The 22,807-nt window shown below is 39.6% G+C and overlaps 1 protein-coding gene across 12 annotated transcripts in view; it reads left to right on the top strand.

Annotated features, from left to right (window-relative positions):
• Positions 1-20,008, top strand: part of CEP170 (centrosomal protein 170) — a 181,111-nt gene extending 161,103 nt beyond the window's left edge. For all 12 annotated transcript variants that reach the window (XM_059715932.1, XM_059715908.1, XM_059715935.1 and 9 more), the window contains 4 exons: positions 2,521-2,609; positions 11,935-12,028; positions 14,665-14,716; positions 17,625-20,008. In XM_059715932.1, the coding sequence (XP_059571915.1) occupies positions 2,521-2,609; positions 11,935-12,028; positions 14,665-14,716; positions 17,625-17,911 (522 nt within the window). In that variant the 3' untranslated portion in view covers positions 17,912-20,008. The remainder of the gene's footprint in view (positions 1-2,520; positions 2,610-11,934; positions 12,029-14,664; positions 14,717-17,624) is intronic.
• The last annotated feature ends 2,799 nt before the right edge of the window (positions 20,009-22,807 follow it).

Below are 22,807 nucleotides of genomic sequence, written 5' to 3'. Positions count from 1 at the left end.
AGGCCAGATACATTGTAGTAAAATCAGAAATTGAGACCTAATTGAGGTGTCACTGAAGTTAGTGTTGGGACCATTATATGTTATTTTAACCATATGTATTATTAGATACATATGGTTAAAATAACAGATTATCCTGTATTATGATTTGACTACGGAAATACGAAGTAGAAAAAAGTACCGTAAAGTGGATACATAGCTGCTTGGATCATCATGCTTAAATGACCAATAATCAATGGCTCAGTGTTTAACTGGGAAGAGATATCAAGTGAGTATCCCTAGGGGCCTGCTTTGGGACCCGTATTGTTTAACATCTTCATTAATGATTTGAAGGATGGGATTGAATGCATGCTTAGCCAAATTTGTGGATGACAGCAAGTTGGGTGGACTTTCAAATGCTGGAGGGTAGGACAGCAATCCAGAATGATCTGGGTAGACTGGAGAAATGGTCTGCAGTCAACCAGGTGAAATTCAACATGGACAAGTACAAAGTCCTGCACTTGGGACAGAATGATGGCATGCACAAATACAGGGTGGGAAACAGCTGACGAGTCTGTGGTACTGCCGAGCCTTTGGACTTACGGTGGACCGTACATTGAATATGAGCCAACAGTGTGTTCTTGTTGAAAAACAAGCCAACAAAATGTGGGTTGTATTAACTGAAATGTCACTTGCAAATCAAGGGAAATGATTCTTCCACTCTGTTCAGCACTGGTCAGGCCTCATTTGGTGAACTGTTTTCTGGTCCAGTTTTGGACCCTATACTTCAAGAACACTCTGGATAGTTTGGACAGAGTCCAGTGGAGTGACAAAAAATATTAGAACGCTGGGAAGCATGTCTTACAAGAACAGGTTGAAAGAGCTAGGGTAATTTAGTTTGCAGAAGAGAAAACTTAGGAGAGATTTGATAACAGACTTCAAATATATGAAGGGTGATTAGAGAGAAGATGGAGATAAGTTATTTTCTGTGGCTTTAGGGAACACGACTACAAGCCATGGCCTCAATCTGCAGCAGAGGAAATTTTAGGTTGAAAATTAGGAGGAACTTTCTGACTGTGAGGCTGGTGAAGCATTGGAACAGACTACCCAGAAAAACTATGGAATCTCCATCCCTTAACAGACCATTGGCTGGGATAGTTTAGTCAAGGATGCTCCTGCCTTCAGCAGAAGACTGGACTGGATGACCTCACAAGGTCCCTTCCAGCCCCACTTTCTTATGTTCCTATGAAAATCGGGAAATAACAAGAGAAAACATGGAGCTGTTAAAATGATTTGGTTGCATTCCATTAGAAAATGATTTAACCTGACAAAAAGTTCTAGTGGGTAGTAACAGGCAGCAGATTGGGTACTGACTTGCAATGTCATACAGTAATCCAGAAAAGACTTGGCTTGGACTTTTTATACAATGGGACCATATGATGGGTCATTGAGGCAATGGTTCTTTTGGCTCTGTGAGATCACATATTTTGGCCCAGTGAGATCACTGTGAACAGGTCTGGGATTTCAGTACAAAAAAAGATGTCACTAAATCCAAAAGGGTTCCAAGAAGAATGAGAAAAAGTATATCTGGTGGGAACTGAGGTATATTAAAATAGTATAATGGTTACAGTAACTAAGGGAATTGTGTAAGGTCTCGATATAAGCAGAAATAATTGCACAGTAAACATTTTTTGTTTACCAGCAGGTTTAGAATTGAGGCTTCTAAAGCAATAAATATTCTTTGGCACTTCTTGAGATGTGTTTCCAATTTTCAGCCATTTTTTCATCATCATCATAATATATGATAAAAGACTGAGCTAAAAGTAGGTCAGCAAGACAAAGTCAAATGATATAGTTGCCAGTGAGAAGTAGAGCATAGCAAACTTTTATCCTATCCAATCTGCAGTACAAAAATGTAGCTTTTCAAACCAGTGTTTTTTCTAAATGGAAATAAAAGCATTTTTGAACTAAGAGCTGTCTACAACCACACAAATTAGTGTGCCAATATTATTGCGATAGGCAGGGGAAGGAAGATGATCTAGGTAGAGAACTGTTGTATGCAAGACAAAATGAGGTCTGTTGAGTTGCATAGGAAACTAAATTATTTTACTTGTAGATCTGAGTTTAAAATCTAACACAGTATACAAGTGAAAATTACTTTGTTTTCAATTTCAGTTCTGTGTGTGTGCGTGTGTGTGTGCATGCATGCATGAATGTCACTGAATCATCACGTTTCTAATGTGGTTGGCAGTTGCTTCTGGAGAGGAAATTATAATAAGGGAATTTCAGGTAAGGCAACAAGTGTATTTGAACAGGCATGGGAAAACACTTGCCTAGCACTTTCTTAAAGCATGACCTGGACATCCTTGTGATACTAGCTTTTCATATTCAGGAATAATCAATGAATACTCAAATGTTTTAAGTATTCATTTGGGTGGGGAGAACAAAATCTTTATTTGAACATTCAGAATTGTCTGCATAATTGTAGTAACTTATTGAGAATTAAATATTTTTTCCTTTATTTAAAAAAAAAAAAAATTTCAGGTTATGGGAGACAGCTTGCTGTTATCATCAGTCTTCCAGTTTTCTCGGAAGATAAGACAATCCATAGACAAAACAGCTGGCAAAATCAGGTAGGATGCACTTTTCTATCACTAAAAGAAGTTTCTCATTAGATTTCCAATTCCTGCTAGTAGCAGTGAAATACTTGATGCGCAGGAGAGCAAATATATGGATACTATAATGGGAATATACTTAAGTATTTAAAAGTTAAATATTACAGCAGCTTTCCAGTTATCAGTAAATCTTTGTGCTTTTGAAGTGAATGAATTCCATGCTAGGAAGGAAGTTACTGCTAATATAAATATTTTGTATGATTTGAAAAAAGATGGAGGAAATTGAAACAAAACCTTTGTGAAAGAAATGGTATCTTCAACAAAGAAGCCGATGTTCTGCTCTTGTTTAGAATATACAAAACTGTGCTGTTAAAACAAACAAACAAACCCTGAAATATCACTCCTTCAAAAGTCAGCCCCATGTCTAGATCCCAACTTTGTGTGAAGGGGTTACCTGTTTCAAGAAAGATAAATTCTCATTTTAAAGGAATCGACTTTGGACACAGTAGCTGAGACAACATGGTAACATAAGAATTTTAACAAAATGTTTACAGCTGTGTCCAGCACTGGTCCTCTTTTTTTCCTTCTAGATGATCACCATGGGTTAGCAATGTATTACTACCATTTTCCCCCTTTTTAAGGCAGCAGTCAAAGAAAATTGATTATTGAAGCTATGTGAAAGTAAATTAGAAACTGATCAACAGAGGGGACTTCTTATTTCCAGTGTCAGGTGTTCAGTAACATGATGGCCACCAGCAGCACGTTGAGAGAGGCTCACTGAACATACTGTCTACAGTTACTGTCTGGAATTCTCCTCTTCCAGGTCGTCTTGCACCCTCTCCAGTCTAGTTTACGTTGCCACGGTCTGACCAATTCTTGATCAAGACAGAGAACCATAATTCTGCTTTGTCCTCCTCCAGCTATCGGCCACTTTCAACATCGTCTACCACAATCCTTTTCTCTCTTGGCTTTTGTGACTGAGCCATTGCCTGAACTGTTTCCTGCTGCTTTCTTATTGCTCCTTCAGAATGTTAATTAGATAGTTCCCATCCTCCCACCCACTGACTAACACCTTGTAGATATTTAGTCATCAGCTCAAGGGCACTATAGCCAAAGCAAAACTCCTAAACTTTTTTCCAAACTGACCCTTATTTCCCTTCTTAGTAATCTTGTGCAATACAAATATTCTTCCAGTCACTGAAACTCATAACTTGGCTGTAATTTTTGACTAAGCTCTGTCTTTAGATCCACTAAAGGTTTGTATACACGACTGCAGTGGTGACTTTTGACAATGGGTGAAGCTCGAGCATGCCTGGCCACCCAAACTGGCTGCTAAGGCTCATCCCACTTGCTCTAGAATCCTGAGTTTCCAGCATGAAGGAAGATGCTGGGCAATGAGCATAGAGCAGTATCATTGGCAAACTTCCAGGCTTGGAGCATACCCAAGATCATGGGTCATTGGAGTGTATTTGGGCCCTATTTTGGTGCTGGGATCAGTCCCTACAGTGAAGGAGATAAGCCCTACATTTTTCCTGTTTTTAGCTTCATAATGGTTAGGCTGCTGCTGTGCTGGGACTGTAGTCTATAGTGCTGATCGATGTATTCTCATTATTTTCTTGTATTCCTTTGCACCTATCCATCCATAAACTTATTTAGGCAGGGATTGCCTTTCACTTCTGTGTCTGTGTAACATTTAGCGCAATAAAATCCTGTTCCATAACCGGGACTCTTTGGACCTACAAGTGTACAGATAATTGTTTTATTTATATTTATTTATAAGCATTTTTTGGTGACAGTTACAAATACGTTTTATCCTTTACACTTGGGTGGGCTGGGGGCGAGCCAGGCCCGTCTTTGCACACGCGGACTGTGGCCAGCAGCCCGGGCACGCGGGCCCGGAGAAAACCGCGGGGTGGTAAGGTACGCGCAAGCTAGAATTAGTTACGGAGGCGTAGTGGTTGATTGAAAAGATTATTTACTTACACCCAAGATGGTCGCGGTGTAGGCTGGACAGCCTTCCAGGTGCAGCTCCGCTTAAATCCTCGTTGGAGGACTCCGACAAACTTGGTTCTTTGGCCCCGGAGTGGTATAGGCTCCGCAGGTTCGGCAATTCTTTCCTCACGGAGTGGCTGAACCTCCGTGGGTTTTGTTTGGTTCCCAGGTCCCCCAGAGCTGTTAAGACTCCGTGGGTTCGAAAATTGGGCATATAGGATAGGGATACGTCTAGGATTGCGCTCGGCAACGGGGAGAGGCAAGAGGCTGTTTAGACCTCTGTTGCCTGCTTAAGAAAGGCACGTTGGGTCCGCAAGGGTCCACATCGTTTGGAGATCTTCACACAGCACGATGTCTCCTCCTCCTGGCGAGTTCTGTATCTCTCCAGTTTTCCTCTCTCTCCGGCTTGGGCGGAAGCTACCCAAGCCTTTTGTACGGCTAGCAAGCCAATAGCTAGCCGCCACGTGTGCCTACATTTAGAACCGGCCAATAATGTGGCGCGAATCTAAATACAAATGGCGGGAACTCCTTTGCACTGTGCATCTCTGAGATGCAAAAGAAATGCACCATGCAAAGAAGCTGCAAATTGGTGGGAAATCCCCCGTTGCACCAGAGTTCTCTCCCGCAGCAGAGAACTCTACCATGCAAGGAAACTGTAATTTTAACGGGAACATAATTTAGCATTGCCGAAGCGCACACAAACAACAAATCACAACTTTGGGTTGTGACAACTCTGTGTAAGAGGTGTTCTTCACCCTTTGTGGTGTTTTTCTTTCTCTTGAGCTGTTTTCTGTACAGTAAGGTAGGGCTATCCAACTTCAAACAGCTGCAGCTGCACACCCCGTTGGCTGCACTCTGGTGAGCCATAGGTCCGTGGGCTTCACACCACATAGATGCCCCTGCTGCTGCAGTGCCTGCCCATGTAGTCCCAGACTCATCCCCTGATCCTTGTGCCACATGTTGTACAGACACAAAAATAGGGCAGAGCAGGAAGAGGAGCAGAGCAGTGGAGGAGGAAGAGGGAGCCTGGAGCCCCTGGCTGCTGTTGTAGCCAGATCAATAGGGGTAGTGGCAGCCAAGCAGGAGCCTGGGGGCTGCAATTTAATCCCTTGAAGGCCCCACTTTGGACAGCCCTGTAGTAAAGTAATGTATTTAGTGGGATCTTTTCCTAAAGTATTATAAAAGCTAAAAGAAATTAGATGCGCAAAAATGAGAGATGGTCTTCAAGAACACAAGCTGCCTTTAATCACTTGACTGTTGCATGTATGTACAACAGTATGGTATTCACTTAGGCTGGTAGGGGCAGAAGAATTTTAGGATTTGGAACTCGAATATCCCACTTCACTTCTGCTCATAATTAACCATCAGTATTTAAAAATGAATGGAATAGAAACAAAATATCAGTGCATTATATACAACATTTTGTGCGAGTTATCAGATAAAATATGTGGTTGGTGGGGGGAAAAGCAGTATATAATTTGCCTACAATGCCTCAGGTAATGACTGAGATTAATTACCAAAATTTGAATTACATTCATTCAGCACACAATGTGACACAACAAAGGCATTATTGTATCTGAGGATGGCATTGTGTTGATAATAGTAAACAGACTTTTTATAATGACAAAGGCAGACAGAGAAATTAAATATTCTATTTGGAATGGTAAAGATACTGTAGAAATTTAAATGAGCCAAATATATGCTTTATTTTCCTTTTCTTCTCTTGTAGGAGTGGTGTGGTTGAGTGGAAAATCAAGTAAAATCTTTTTAGAAGTCTTTTGGCCTATATGACTACTTTAAATAACAAGATATAGTGTTAATTATAAACATTATTTAGTAGGATATTGTTTTCATTAACCAGCAAAGCATTTAATCTCTGTCATAATTCTATAACTGAAAAACAGGTTTATCCACCCTTATGATGAGTGAATCCCATCACATAGAAGAAACAAATGTCACTCCTGGAACAATCATGGCCTTCCACAATTTTCCCATTTTTCCCTTTTCACATCTTCAGCTAATGTAGATAAAAAACTACAAACAAGAGAAGCTCGATGTTTTATTGTTCTACTAGCTTCCTATTATGCTGACCAGGTTGCTTTGTTCTTCTGATTCCATTTTGGGATTTCTCTTGCATCCAATTCAGGTGCTCAATCCTTTCCTTCAGGGTCTCTCATGCTGTTCTCCTCATTGAATTTCTGCACATTTCTTTTCTACTAATTAATTGTTTTCTTTGAAACTTTCTACTTCGTGTTTTTAGCCTTTATAGATTTTTCTCTGTGTCCCAGTGTTCCCAGTTCCATCAGCCATTATCGGTGGAATTTCACTGCTATTCTCTGGCGCATTCAGTATAATCCCCTGATAATCTGTACCAGTTCAGGACTGTTTTTATATGGGTGTATATGTGTCTGAATACTGCTGCCTATGTCAAATGTATATTAAAAGAATTTTGGCCTTGGGTACTGTCACTTTCATCCTAATAGTATGCATTTGCAGTTGGGTACATTCCGATCGAGGGCTCCCAAAAAGAAGCAGCAAAACTTCAGTGCACAGCCTTTCAGCCTTTGTACTGACACCTAAAAACTGGTCTTGCTTGATAAACTCATACAATATCTGAGGCAAGTTGGAATTCCTTTTAAAATTTTGACCCAGAGCTATTCCTTCAAAAGGAGAAAGGGGAGATATATTATATGAAAAATATAACACTTGAATTACTGAAGTTGTACATCCACATACAAGGTAAAATATATACTGACTTTTCTTGCTTTGCAGTATTTTTGTTGGAATTTTTTCCCCAGCTCTTTATTAGTTAATTATAATGGTGGCCACTCATGCTACCATTATAAAAGTAGTTTAGTAGGACAGTTTTGTTTGGTCATGAGAAACATGGAATTTTGTGATATTAAGCCCGTGCTGTACAACGGAAATGTGATCTTAGCAGGACAGAGTTTGCCTTCTAAAAGTACAAATGTGCAAAATCTAGGTAAGGGGTAGCTTTGTGTCAGTGCTAACTTCTAGGTTCCTCCTGTTTCCTATGCTTGGAACAGGGTGGATAGTGTGATGCAGGTAAGGGAGAGAGCTTCATTTTGTCAGTTAAGGCATTGGAGAAAATTTCCCCATCCCCCGAAGTGAGAGATGGAAAGAAAGGCACCAGTGAAAATAAGTGAGGCATGTTAGGAATCAAGTCAGAAGAAATAGCAGCAAAAGAGACTTTGCTCCATAAAAGGAGGCCTTTTCCTCCATAAAAACAACAACAACAAAATTTGGGCTTTTTTATCCAAATGTTAATCAGAAATGTCAGCATTACAATAAAGTAGAGCTGGAATGGACCTCAGGAGGTCATCCAGTTCAAACCCTTGCTCAAGGTAGGATCACCCTTGTCTAAGCCACCTTAGACAATTGTTTGTCTAACCTGTTCTTAAATACTTCCAAAGACAGATTCTACAATCTCTCTAGAGTCTGTTCCAATGCTAAAGGACCTTCATGGTGATATCCAATAAGAGCCAACTCAAATTTCTCTTGCTGCTATTTAAGACATTGTCTTGTCCCGTGCAGCCACAGAGCATAGTCTGTCACCATCACAGTTTGAAGATTGTTATCAAATCCACCCTCAGTCTCCTTTTTTCCAGACTAAATAATCCCAATTTTTTCAGCCTCAGAAGTTTCATAGTAAGTCATTTCAGTTTTAGCATTTTCGGTTTTATAAAAGTTAGAATAGTTATCAGTTGCCAGTGGAAGGATGTGTACTTGTGACAGCAGATATACTTGGTATTTAATAAATTATTGTTGACCCAAGGTAGCTGTGAGGCATTTAGGAGATGCAGACTTCTTAAAGCCTAGAATCGTACTACGTCACTATTTAGTGAAGCTGGAAGAGTCTATACTTCATTATATACCAGTCATAACAGGAGGTGAGAGGAGGATATGCAGGAATTGGGGGAGGAAGATGACACAGGCGAGGAAAATACTGGTAGAAGCTGAACAAAGGAGAATACAAGAGACTGAATAAAATTGTTGTAAGAAAAGGGAAAGACTGGAAGGTGAGCAGAGCTGCAGATAGAGGGAAATAGGACAGACAGAGTAACAAACAGCATTGTCTGTGGAAGTGGAGGTCAGGTTGAAACCAGCAGCAGAGACCTGAATTCAGCTGACCTTCTGGAAGGAAGTTTTTGGTATACAGCAGGAGAGGTAAATGAGAAAAAGGGAGGAGGGGGGAAAGAGACAGAATTGTCATATTTAAGCCTGGCTCCCAAATTTCTGTATTTGTTTTGAAAGTGTTGATTGCTTCTGGAAGAAATTTTGAAAAATAGAATATTTAGAATCTATTTGTTTAAATATCCCAGATTTTTCTATGATAAGGACATTTTGAATGCAGCAGGAGTGCTGATCTGATCTGGCTGCTGATACCCTACATGATGTACAAATCTCTACATTACCACTGCCTCCACAGTACCCAATAAGATTGGTAATAAATGAAGAAAAATTATGACTTCAGGTGAAGAATAAAGAAAAAGAAGATATATTCTGTAGCACCAGATAAACTGTATTTACACTGATTTCCAGAATGATAAAATATGCCACTAGAAAATAGAAAAAGTGTGGCTAAAGACCTGATTCTGTATATAATGTTTCCTAAACTTCTCCAGGGTGAGCTGCTCTTTAGTGGCAGTTCTACAGGATTTGCTTTCTTTTGGAGCTCCTCAGCACCAGGTAAGTCCTAAAAGTTCAGAGTAATCAAACTTTCAGCTCTGCAGAGGACACAAGAGCTCTCTTTGTGACACTGCCACTGCCAGGGACTTTAGCTCTGAGAGCAGGGGCGACTGTTTCTGCAGCAGCACCAACACTACTGACTGAGCACTGGCAAGATGCACTCTGGCAACCATGGTGGTGTTAGCAGGGTCCAACCAGGGCTCCCTGACAGCTTGCTGCTTGGTGAGCTATCAGGGAGTCAGCTTCTCTCCCTCTCCCCCTCCATTCCACCACAAAAGCACAGCCCTACAGGAAAGTTCCTGTTTCAAACCAAATACTTTTCTGTAGGGCTTGGGCCATTGCAGATTGCTTGTATGCCTATATGTTCATACGTTTTACTGGAACAAGAACTTTTGTAGTGATGCAAGTATAGCAGTTATCCATACCCCAAAAAAGGTGGGTTCCTTTGCAAGGGTGTTTTCTTTTCTTCAGTATACTGTTGCTAACGTGCTGGTTAATTCTGTTGTCTTGAAAAGATAAATTCTTTTGATTCTTTTCTTTCTCTGGTTTTGTCCAGTAGATCCTGCCTTCCTGCATTAATATTTTTCCTTGATTGCACCGAACTAGAACAGTACTTCTTAATGAAACATTTGGCCAAAAAAACTTCTGGAAATTATGGTTTGTTTTTGGGCAGTAATGAACAGAGCGATCAACAGCAAAATCAGGAGAGCAACTAGGTCAAATGTTTGGTTCCCTGAAAGTACTTAAGTATTGATAACAGCAGAGCACATGTTTTGAAGAATGAGATTCTTCTGTCACAGTGGTAATTGAAGTTGGGAGGTTCAAAAGGGACCTAAGAAAGCTGATCCCAAAAACCTGCTTCAGATGACTGGAATTAAGGCACAGAGCTCAATTAGGTTCTGTATACATTCCTGCCATTTACAAAGTGTCAAATTCCTATCCACTGTAGCAGTTTTCACTTTAAAAAGAGCAATTTCCTATGAGAAACCTCACCCAACTAGTAACTGTTTAAAAATGTGTGGCATTTGATTATGCTGTAATTATTTTGTTTTCCTAGCCACATTTAGACATTGCTGTTATTTGATGTTGCTTTTACTTCTGGAATATTACTAAAAGATACAATGATTATAACTGCATTTCCATTTGATCTTGATACCTGATTCTACCATTCAGAGGAAAGGCAAATTTGAGAATGTTCTCTTGTGAACTGTGGTACTGTTTTTTATTAATTAATTAAAGATAAAGTAATCTAAATATCTGTGGATTCCTGTTTGTTAATGATACAGAAGTTTGAAAACCTGAAATGACATTTATGTGACGCAGCAAGTGATAATAGTCTATTCATTACAGCAGGAAAACAAGAAACCATCTATGAAGCTGCTAGTACACTTTGGGGTATTATAAAGTAATTAATAAAAGTGAGCTGTTTATCACAGTACAGATGACTCTCCTGTTCTCATATTACTACATTATGTATATGTAGTTTCTGTTTCAAAGTTTCTAGGTCAGGGCTGTCCAACTGGCAGCCTTGAGGGCCACATGCAGCTGGTGAAGGGCTAATTTGTGGCCCTCAGGTTCCTGCTTGGATTTTGTTTCACCCCATTGGCTCCTTCCTCCAGCTTTTGATGCCTGCCTCTACCCCAGCACAGCACAAAATGGCCCAGAAGGCTGAGGGTGAGCCGAGTGGCTGCAGTGCAGGGGGGCATGCAGTGCAGCACTGGACACAGGAATATCGTGCAGCAGTGGGAAAGGGAAAGGGTAGGGCCTGCACAGGTATGCAGTGCAGTGGTGCGGGCATGGGACTGAGTACACAGTGCAGTGATGGAGATGGTGCCTGCACGTTGCACCAGAGAGGTGGTATCTGTGTGGTGGGTGGCCCAGGAGACCTGTAGCTCACCCTGCTGGAGCCTGTGGTGTGTTTGGACCTCAGCTACTTAAAAGTAAAACTGCCCTGTTCTAGGTAATTAGAAACACCCAAAGTCTACTGTCAAAAAAGAGTATGTCATAATGAATTTCCAAATGTATTAACGTATTATAACCTATTAATACATATATCTATATCTATCTCTGTATAGATCTATATATATCTATAGATAGATAGATAGATAGATATTAATCTATACACCATTAATCTATTAAGTAAAGTGAGTCTGCAAAACGAAATGGCCCTCAGTGTTCAAACATGTTTTTACATGTTGAAATGCTGCATTTTTCTGTTATGAAATGTATACATCATTTACCTGTTAGCATTCATTTTTTTCACTTTGATTTGCAAGTGTTGTGAAATATCAATAAGATCTTTGGTGTGTCCTGAAACTATTGGATTTAAAAAAACCCCAAAAACATGGTTCTATGCAGCAGAATAAGTATGACTCCTATTATGGTATATTTTCAGTCATACATGCAGATATTTTAGATTTGTGACTGCCTTTTTGTTGTTAATAATAGTGATATAGTAAAAACTTCATATGTTGTCTTAGTGACAGTACTGTAGCAGCTGCCTGCACTTCAAACACAAAATTCAACACTTATCTTTTCAGGGCCTATTTTCCTTACATCAAAGGTCTTTAGATCTTCAAGGAAATGGTACATTTAATACTGTTTCTATTTTAAAAATAAATGTTGTGCTTCTTGTTTGTAGAATATTATTTAAGGACAAAGACCGAAACTGGGAAGAAATCGAAAACAAGTTACGAGCTGAAGGTGAAATTCCTATTGTGAAAACTTCAAGCATGGTATGAAGAACTATCTTTTTGAGAGGGAACAAGCCTCTTTTGCATCTGGTTTCCAATTCAGAAGTGACTGAGCATGGTGTCTTTAGCGGAGAAAACAAAGCAATAATTTTAAGCATGTAGGGAAAGCATCCCTTAAATTGGTTAAAAAGGGCTGTTAAGCAAAATGATGAGAAAAACACTCTATATACTAGCACTCCTTATGGGGAAAAAAGCTGAGATCAGCTTCCATGTTTATTCATGTTAAGTATATTACATAAGAACAAAACAACAAAATTAGTCATTATACATACTAAAATATTTGGTTGGTTTCACTTTCTGGATGAAAAATGGTCTAAAATCTTATTGAAGAGATTTGTTCCCCTAGAAGGTCAGTGCTGGGGAACAGGCAGCTTCTTTTAAATACTTTTAAGCAAAGAATAACTTAGATATCGTACAATTTAAGCAGCTGATTGGGTTTCAGGTAAGATTTTAGCTGGGATTTTTCCATGGTCTTACATTATGTCTTTTGCATCAAATGTAATGTTTCTCAAGAAATACTGTACTTACTTGCTACCAGACATACCTTTTCCCCCAAAATTAGCTCTTCAGAATTGGGATACATGTCGTAAGTGGAGAAACTGATCTATTCACAGGAATTGAGGTCTGAAGACCCTGTAATGGCTGCCTTTGGTTTTTCTCGTTTTTTTCTGGCCAGCAATCCGCAGGGACAGAGTCTGGTTTTTAACCCTCACAGCCACTGCTGAATTGGTAGTACCTTTTGGCAAAGCAGCCAAAGCTGTTGCCAGTTCAGTAGCATCTGTGCAATGATTAAAATACTAATTTTTGCCTGAAGCAGCCCATGAGCTGGCTGGTTGCAAGTGAGCTGCTTCATGTGGTCAGCTTTTGGCCGTGACTCTAGAAATAAATTATTCTCTTCATTCTCCCTTCTCAAAACAAGCTTTGTGTTTTATCTGGGGGCATGGGGTTTGTGAGAAAACGTCATATGTGCATTTTAATGTAGGTGAATGAATATTTTAGGAAGAGCTCTCTTTACAACAACACATATTTGTATGAGGTTATGAAATGTTATGTTTGCATTGCTAACTGACTAGCTCTTAGCTTTCATTGTTGTTAGACCACTAGGTACTACAGCTTGATATAAATCCACCTTGGGTTTTTTGTATTGTTTTGTTTGTTCTTTTCTTAAACCACTAGACATTTATTATTTGTTCCATAATTTCTATAGTGCATACTACATTTTTAAAAGGCAGATCAAATTCACTGATTATATGTTAAAAATAAATTATTTAGTTTACTTTTTATAACTTTGTAAGTAATTCAGTACTTGTAAATGTCTACTTACAAGAAACATGATGATTTGTATTCTCAGGAACATTTATATAGCAATGTAATTTGTGTATAATTGTTTAAGGATTCTCAGAGAGAGTAGAGATTTTATGAAATTTCTTAATTTTTAAGTTTTTAACTTGGTGGCTTATAATTTGCTTGTTTCTTGTGACAGAGTGATAAGACTTCTCAGGATTTTTTTCCTGTTTGGTAATATGTCTTTATAACTTCAAGTTCCTATTTAGCTTTATGAATGGTTTATTGTTCCATGTCAAGCACCAAATATAGGATTCTAGTATTTATTATTATTATTTCAGATGTTCTCAAAAGATGACTAATGGCAATTATGACTGCTATTTGGGATGTGTATGTCAGGTTTAAATGTGGAACCTCCTCAAAGCTATTAGGTCAATTTATCAAATCCAAGTTTATCTGCTCAAGTCTATCTTGGCCACCAACAAGACTCCATAAATTTAATTTATCAGTACAGAATCCTTTTAAAAGGGCTCTGGAAATCAGCCTGTTTGAGTTCTCAGCTTTAAAAGAATGTGTGCTTTCAAAGCACCATGGAAGTTAAAATTCCACTGCTACATTTTTCAGGTCTAAAAGATTTCCTGAGGCAGGAGTATAGATACACCTGTGCCAATCCTATTGTAGGCATTCCACAAGAAATGGATAATACATTATTTCATTTGTTAACAAAGCAGTAGTATAAGCACTAATACATTTAGTGGTTTCAGTTGTTATGACTAAATGGAATTGCTTGACTCTAATCACAGATACCCAATTTCCCTGAGCGATGCACTGCAATATAGAATAAGATCACCTGGGCATGGGCACCATTTAGCTGGATGCTCAGCTCCAGTAAAAGATAGTGATAACATAAATCTGACAGTCCCAATAAAATTCTGTCCTGTCCTGTACTATAAACTCTCTTGATTCCCAGCAAAGCCAGGTTGATTCCCAAGTAAACCAGGCATGAACCATGTCACCTTCTTGTCCTTTTGTTGGGTTTATATTGTAACTTTCTTGCTATGGCTTACCAACAAATTGCCCCCACATCTTGACAAAACTGTGAATTTTTTAATTCTGATATTGTTAAGAGATTGTCTACTCATGATGAAGTTGGATTGTGGTGGGTGTATGAACAAGAAATGGAAAGAGCTTTGGATCCCTATTCACATTTAAGTAGCTAATGCAGGTAACTGGCCAATCAGGAATGAATGAATGAATGAATGAATGAATGAATGATTCTACTTTTTCTCTGTGAAAAGTACCACCGACTATTTCAATGGTTGCTTCTCCCACAGGAAATTTCATCGATCTTACAGGAGCTTAAACGAGTTGAGAAACAACTGCAAGGTATATATCCTTTCATATATTTTACCTATTCTAAATCAAGCACAGAAACTTCTAATATTGTATTTACTTGATTCTAAGACCAGGTTTTTCTCCCTGTTAATGTGAGGGGAGCAGACGGCAGCTAATAACAGCCCCCCCCCCGCAAAACCCCTGCACTCTGCCATCTCCCCCTGTAGCCTTCTCCCCCACATCTCTCCACCCACACAGCCTCTGCTCCTCTGCCTGCCCTCTTACTCCACCACCCCACCTTTGCTCCATGCTGGCATGTACCATGAACACTGCAGCCTGGGGCACTCAGCACAGCCTGTAGCAGCAATTCACAGCCAGTTCTGGGCCCTAGGCTAGAACAGGGGTGGAGCCTGTCAGCATAGAGCAAAGATAAGGAGGCAAAGGGAAGGAAGCAAAGGCTGGAAGGAAGGAGGGGAGGAGGCAGAAGAGGCAACAGAGAAGAGTGGCAGGGAGTAGGCACAAGCAGGAGGTAAGCTGCTTGACCTCCCCATACCACCTGCACTGCAACTGCCTGTCCCCCTACAGCAGTAGGGAAGATGAATTAAAGACAACCCTCTAATAACTAGATTCTATACTTGGAAAATTTTAACAAATTTATACATTTTCTTTGTATAGAATCTAATTATGAGGTGGTTTTCTTAAATTCAGTGTCATCTTAAATTCAAGTAAATACACTAATAAATCAGTCTGTGGTAATTCATGTAACTGCCAAAATACTAAATAAATGGATTTCTTTCTCATTTTCTTGTGTCCAAACTAATGAGGATGTGGGAAGCAGAACAACACACACACTCTCTCTCTCTCTCTCTCTCTCATTTAAAATGACAGAAATGGCTAAGCATGCATCAACACATATTCTACTTATAACACCAATGTTAAAATGTAATTGTATAAACTATTAATGACCTGAATTTCCCCACATTAAAGGGAACCTATGGTATTTTAACATTTAGATTATATTTCAGTTGAGAGGATTGGCCCAGTTTTTAATGTATTTTTGTCTTTAATATATATTTTTAAAAAGACATTTGAGGAAAATGGGCTAGACATCTTTATGGAGAAATAAGATACCCGCTCACTGACCAATTTCAGTTGTAAAAAATAATTTTGAGGGAGAGTAAGAAACTAAATATTTCATATTCCTGTAACATTGTATACAAAGATTGATGCATTTGTCTTAGATCGCTTCATCTCAAAAAGACTTAGAAACTTGAGGTTCAAAGGGCAAAAGAGAATGGTGCGTGTACAAACAGTGGTACTTACAAATTAAAGATTAAACCAGAATGATTATTTAGGTCAGAGTTGTCAATAGGGGGTACATGTACGCCTGGGGGTATGTGGGAAGGCCCCAGGGGTACATGGCAGCGGTGTGGAGAAGCAGGGGGCGAGACTGCCAGCACTTTGTGCTGCTTGCGGTGCCATCGGCACTTTTGTTTTCTCTGGCGCCATGCTTCGCCGGTGCTTCCGGTTTCACTACACCACCAACACTTCCAGTTTTGCTGTCCACCTGCCCATTGACCAGCTGGCGGGGGACTCCCTGCTTCTCCACCAACCTCTGGGGGGGTACATCAACCAAAAAAGGTTGATAATCCCTGATTTAGGTAATTAGAAACTCTAGTAGTAGGTTGTATAAGATCATATATCAATGTAGACTAAAAAGCAGAAAAAAGGGTATGATAAACATTATCAAATTACTAATTGCATGGTGAATTTGTATTAGATATTTCAATTTTTCCCACTTCATAACACATGAGGAATAGTCAATTAAAGCCCATTAAATGTAAAAGAGATGAAAGACTTAAATTCTTCTTAGTCCCCTTCTTCTAACATCTCTGCCACACCAGGCATTGTATAATGTGCATAATTTCTCTGGTGCATTAATGTTTATCATAGATAAAGGCTTGTACTAATATACTAAATAATGTGCCATCTGCCAATGTCTGAGACTGCAGCAGCCAAAAGGCCAGCATCTTTTGTCAATAATCTGGCATCAAAGCAGTAATTTAGAAACAGACCCTTTGTGTCATTCCCATGTATCCTCAACATAATTGAAAGAGAGCACTGCTGAGTATTCGATTCTAGCGGATTGTTTATAGACTCTTTAAACCAGAAAAAGAAAGTCAATATTTATACAAATTACCAAAGTTCCTTGACTATGACCTAAGTCTTTCCCTTGAAAATTAGCTGCTGAAAACTGGGGTGAATATTTTCACGAGGAAATTTGGGGAACAGAGGGCCCAGTCCTGTAGCAGCTGGACTGCCAAGCTCCTCTCAAGCCAGGTGGGAAGCCAGCAGTGTGTGCCAAGTCATCTGAAGGACCGCACAGCTGGAGTAGAAGAGTGGTTCAGCTGCACTAGGGTCAGGCTTTCAGCTAACATGATACCACAGGCTGATCTGAACTTCCTGGCACTTCCCTTCTCAAGGTGAGCTGGGTGAGCACCCAGCAGTACCTGCAAGGTCAGGTGAAGGGCCATTTGTGCTGAAGCAGAACTGCTTGGCCACTCTACCTGAGCCAGGGGAGCCAGGTGCCCCTCCTGCTGCTGGCTGCCCAGCCAGCTCAGCTGAGGAGGAGGGGCTGGGCGGTTCAGGTCAGCTAGCAGCACCTGCTATATCCTGCAGGGAGTTAGCTAGGAGGTTAAAAGAACAGCCACAAGGTTTTTCCCCCACCCCTACTGCAACTTCCTGTGTTTTCCCTGCAAAAATACTGTACTCTAGTGGTATTTTCAAGGAAAGACCTTTTGTTCTTTATTTTGCCTTTCAAAAAATAAGGTGCATATTTTAGGGGTTTGAAAGAAAACATGGTAAATGGCTGAAGAGTGTCAAAGACTATTGAAAAGCTATTTTTCTCAAAGCACAAAACACTAATTTTTTTGTTGTTTCCCCCCTCCCCCCATTTTAGTGATTAATGCTATGATTGACCCTGATGGTACCTTGGATGCCCTGAGCAACTTGGGATTCACTAGCCCTGTCTTACCAGCTGTACCCAAACAGAAGTCCAGTCCTGCTTCTCACCCTACCCGCCCTCAGATACAACCAAACTGTCAACCAGAAGCTCGGGCTCTTAGACCTGCTGCTAATTCCATTTCAACTGAATTTGACAATGTTGAACCAGAGCCTGATTTCAGCATACATTTTAATAGGTTCAACCCAGATGGGGAAGAGGAAGATCCCACTGTACATGAATGATGTTATTCGTCATTGACATATATACCTTTATTGTTGGAATGTCTAAAAATAAAATCATAACATTGGTTTTATATTTAAAAAAAAAAAAAAGGAAAAGAAAGGCTTGGTCAGAATAGCAGTTGTTTTGTTAAATCATTTTTCTTTAACTGTGATATTTTGATTGTCTCTCAATCCTTTTCTAACCATACAGATAAGCATAGATATCAATGTAGAAAAAGCAGATTGTGGCAGGTTTGCCCTTTGTGGTTGTGTGCTTTGCAAACAGAATTATTATGTCAGCAGTCTTTTCCATCACATATGTTATTTCTTTTTAAAAGCCATGCTTTTAAAGGGACCTGTGAGCAGGCTAACATCCTATGTTACTGAAACTCCAAGTCTCCTTTGGTAAGCTGCTCTATAAATGGACCTCTACAACTAAAGGTTGTACAGAATTATTGAACAGTTGCATTTGATTCTGACTGAGATGATTTATATAGGATACATTAACTTTGAGTAAAATGATGCATTACTATATAAGGTAAGACAGATTTCGCAAAACATTCATTCTTGTGAACTGAAATTTTCAAACAGTCCTGTGATTTATATAAACTTTGTTGCTGTGTAAGTTGTCTTGAGGTTTACAACATTCAGCTATTATGTTTGCACTAAGAATTTGCTGGGAGTAGTAGGTGAACATATCGTTAGGAGCAAACAGTCTTTTCATGTACATAAAAAAAAATGGTAATACCATACCTGTTTTAACACGGCAGTGTTTTAATCCACTTTCTGAAAGGATTATTTGGCACTTTCTGATCTTGTTCAAAATGTCTTTTTGATGTTAATGAAAGTAAAATAATAATAATAACCTTATTTCTGTCCAAATGTTTGTTGAAAATAGGAAACATATAGCTATGTGAGACGTTTAGAAGGCAAATGAGTTCTTATATTTGGTCACCAATTCAAATGCAACATAAGTTTACAAAAAAGATGATTGTGTCTTGGAATGATCATGAGATGTAAAATTTTCTTCAGGAGACTTGGAGATAGAGTAGTCATGACTTGGTTAATCAGTAGGCTCACTCCCAAGCAAATAAATTGCTTCTGTATATTTTTCTGTAGACTCTAGTAAATCTGTCTCTCTCTCTCTCACACATTTACAAGGACTCTGGAAGAAGACTGCTAATGTAGACTTTTTGCTTATAACACTGAAAAGCAGGTCTATTTAAAATATCTTGTATAAACCTATTTTCCTTAGAAGTTTTCCCAGTAATTTAACATTTGGAAATAATAAACTAAAAGTAAATAACCCTGTATTTCCAGAACACTGTAATTTTGAAGGAATCTTATTTCTGTTAAATGCAACTAATAGACTGGAATTTTCCTACGTTTGCATTGGTCTCTCTGTATTAAGGTTACAAATACAGTTTTGCAGCTTTTATGAAACGGTCTTTAATATTTCATCAATAATCCTATGTGACATTTATTTAAAAATCCTTTCTGTACACTTTTAAATAGTACAGGCTTTCAGAAGTCATTACAAGTTGGACCAGTTAATAAAAATGCAAAAACTTTTTTGTAGAGATGTAAAGAACCCAGTAATATGTTGTATAATGGTTTCATATATTCGCTTTAAAACGTAAAAGAAAATAGAATAACCTTGTACTACTCAGTATACTCCACTCTGCCTAACAGTGGAGGCCTGAACTACACTAGTTTACACAGAAACTATATGAAAGGGTTGAAATGATGCAGAAGGGCAAAAATAACCATTGAAAATGGGGTCAGGTGTTGGAAACTAAGCGCACCAAACCATCACTATAATTCCTTCCTTTGTTTAATGCTTGGGAACAGAATTTTTCCACAGATGCAAGTGAAAAACAGAAAAAAAAAAATTAAGAAAAATTAAAGGTTTAGACTTTGTGCAAGATTCTATTTGTGTTCATTCAGGCGTTTACACTTCTGTGTTCTGTAATAAGCGTTTTGCATTACTATGTTCTTATTTTGTATGGACACATTCTCTTTATTTATTTTTGTTACATTTATTATGTATGTTATTTTGTTATATGCATTTACAGCTCCATTTTTAAATAAAAGTGTTTCTGGAACTTTATACAATAATACGTGCAAACATATTTATGTAATTTATTGGTTTGGAATTAGAAGGTGCAAACATTCCTGATGAGCTGCAACATACCATCAACTACGTAATTATGGAAATCCTTTTCATAAACCTATATTTAGGCAGTACTCCTTTTTTTGGGTACATTCCATAAGGCTGCCCTGAGGCCCAAACCTACTGCTGACCCATCTACATTGAAAACCCATAAGCTCCCCTGACAGCTGTCCATGCTGATCCTGGAAATTGCTAAACTTCAGGGTTGAAACTGCCTTTTAACCCATTCCTCCCTGCAGCATGCTTGGCACTCACCTGAGTGCTGCAGGTTGCATGCACAAGAAATCCACCAGCAGCAATCTCACAACTTTCTTTACTTGATTTCTGGCTCTTCAGCACTTTGCTTCCTGTTTACTGCCTGGTATTAGAGCCATGCACAAGTCTACTGACCGATTCCTAGAAGGGCGCTGCTTAAGAAATGGGAAACACAATGTGGGCAGCCTTTATATAAGCTTTGAGGTAAGATATAGATGAGAAAGTGTGGCTCACATGGCTTCGGCTAGGTAAGAGTGACTCTCAGGGCCATCCCCTAAATATAATTGTAAACCTACCCTGAATATTGCTTTTCCCAAATCACTTATTGTGCCGTGATAACACTTACCCTGCATCCAGCTTGATATCTGATATCCAGGATTAATTTCCCATATTAGTATTTACTTATGATTGGAGCCTGAGACACAAAAATCACCTGTCAGTTATCAAAAAGGACCATAGGTCCCTTTTTCAGGGATGAACAAATGAATTTTGACCCATCTCCTTGCAGCAGCAACAGGTAGTTCCCACAGTTTCCCCTGAGCTATCCAGTAAAAAAAAATCCTTTCTAAACATACTAATTTGGTTCCCAGTTGGTAATTTTGTTTGTCCTAGCTATTATCAGTCTGGGTTTATATTCAGGAATCTCTCATCAATGCAGAGGTTTTATGCAAGAATAAATAATTGTGAGCTCTTTAGAGGAAGGTTGCTAAGTCTTATTTACTTGAACATTTTAACTTCCAGCTTCATGCATCAAGCCCACCACTAGTGCTATAAAGTCACTAGGATGTGGCACCAGCACACGATATGGCACATAGCTCAATGGGACAAGTTTCACCCAGTCCTAACAATACTAGTGGGACAGGCTGCTTGAGCTCTAGTACCTGCATTCAATAGTACCAGCCCGCAGGCAAGAAGCTCTGGTCCTGTTTCATTACCTCTGCCAGTCTGATGATACAGAAGTGGATGGAGGTGTCATACAACTCTATAGCACCTGGTACCAGACAGGGAGAATGATTCAGGGTTTCCCATCTACTCTATGGATTTCATTTTGGCAAAGCCCTGGCATTAACTAAATGGCCACCACCTGTGCTGACTTCAGGATCATTCAGGAGTCACTGTTGGAAGTGTAACTTTCACTAGTTGCCAACACCTTTGTCAGCTGGAAGCAAATTCCCTTCATGGGTGACATTCTTTGTGCAATCACCACTCCAACAATTCCTGTCTCTAACAGGTGTTGGTTTATCCATGGCTTTCTTGTGAAGTTCATGTCCCCCCTCCATTCTTCAAGCAGTGGCTGCTCAAGGACTTTTTTCAAAAGAGCTCACAGGATCTAGCCAAATAGAATCAGGCTATTGCCTACTCAGCAGTTAAGGCCGAATGCCTCACTTCAGGAGCCTTGGGACCTGAGCCAGCTATGAACACCATTCAATCCCTCCTGCCATTCTCAAGTCTTGCTGTTCTGTTTCTCCAAGTAATGTTTCTGATGGCCCTCACTTATGTGTAGAGGTGAGAAGTAAAGGGAGTACCAGTGCAATCTTGCTACCTATGTGTCCACGATACAGACAACTTCACCTCAACTTCTGCTTTTATACAAAAGGTAACTGGTTTTCAAATGTCACCAGACAGCTCAACTTAATATCTAAGGGGAAACTCAGGTGTACAATGAACATTCGAAGCGTGGCTGCATTTTACCTGTAAAGAACCCCATTGTCAGCTATTTCTGTAACACTTGTCCATGGAAGGCAAAGTAGTTTCTATATTAGGTGGGCAAGATAACTTAGTAAGTAGAATTTAAAGTAAAATGAAGTAGATTAATGCTTATACGTAAGAGCTTCATCTTATGGACCTAAAAATACTTTGCGTTCCGAGAAGAAATTAAAAGATGGCAGCTTAGTCAAATTTGGAAGTAAGGGTGCATTGGCAAATAACACTACCACCTCCTTCCCCCTGCCCCCACCCCCCCTAGGTTTCCAAGCCTCGTGCAGCTGGATCGGCTCTGGCTGGGCTGACTCCACGTGGAGGGATTGGGCCCCATTCCTGTGTGGCTGAATCAAGCTGGGGCTCAATCCAGCTATGCAGAAAAAACCTACCCACGGGCAGATGCAACCACAGGAGATCAGAACTGAGGCAGGCCATTCTCATGTAGCTGGGATTGGGCCGTTCTCATGCAGCTATATCAAGCCCTGGCTGGACAAGCACCATGAACCAGATTGGGCACATGGACCAGATCTGACCTGTGGGTGGATCTGGCACCACTCATCCATCCTGTGGGCTGCAAAGGTTCGGTGCCACTGCTCTAAATCACCCACTCCTGTTGTAGACAGGATACTGGGTTAGATAGACCACTGCTCTAACCTATTATGGCACGTCTTACATTCTTAAACTATGAAGGAACAGTAAATGAGAGAAAACAAATTTAGTAATTTTTGTTCAGTTTCTTTCACTAAGCACTTCACAAAGGCTAAGTGGTTGTGTGAGACAGGTGATAC

The sequence above is a fragment of the Alligator mississippiensis genome, chromosome 1, assembly GCF_030867095.1.
Source record: "Alligator mississippiensis isolate rAllMis1 chromosome 1, rAllMis1, whole genome shotgun sequence".
Classification (NCBI taxonomy): Eukaryota; Metazoa; Chordata; order Crocodylia; family Alligatoridae; genus Alligator; species Alligator mississippiensis.
This window is presented reverse-complemented; position numbering and strand designations above follow the sequence as displayed.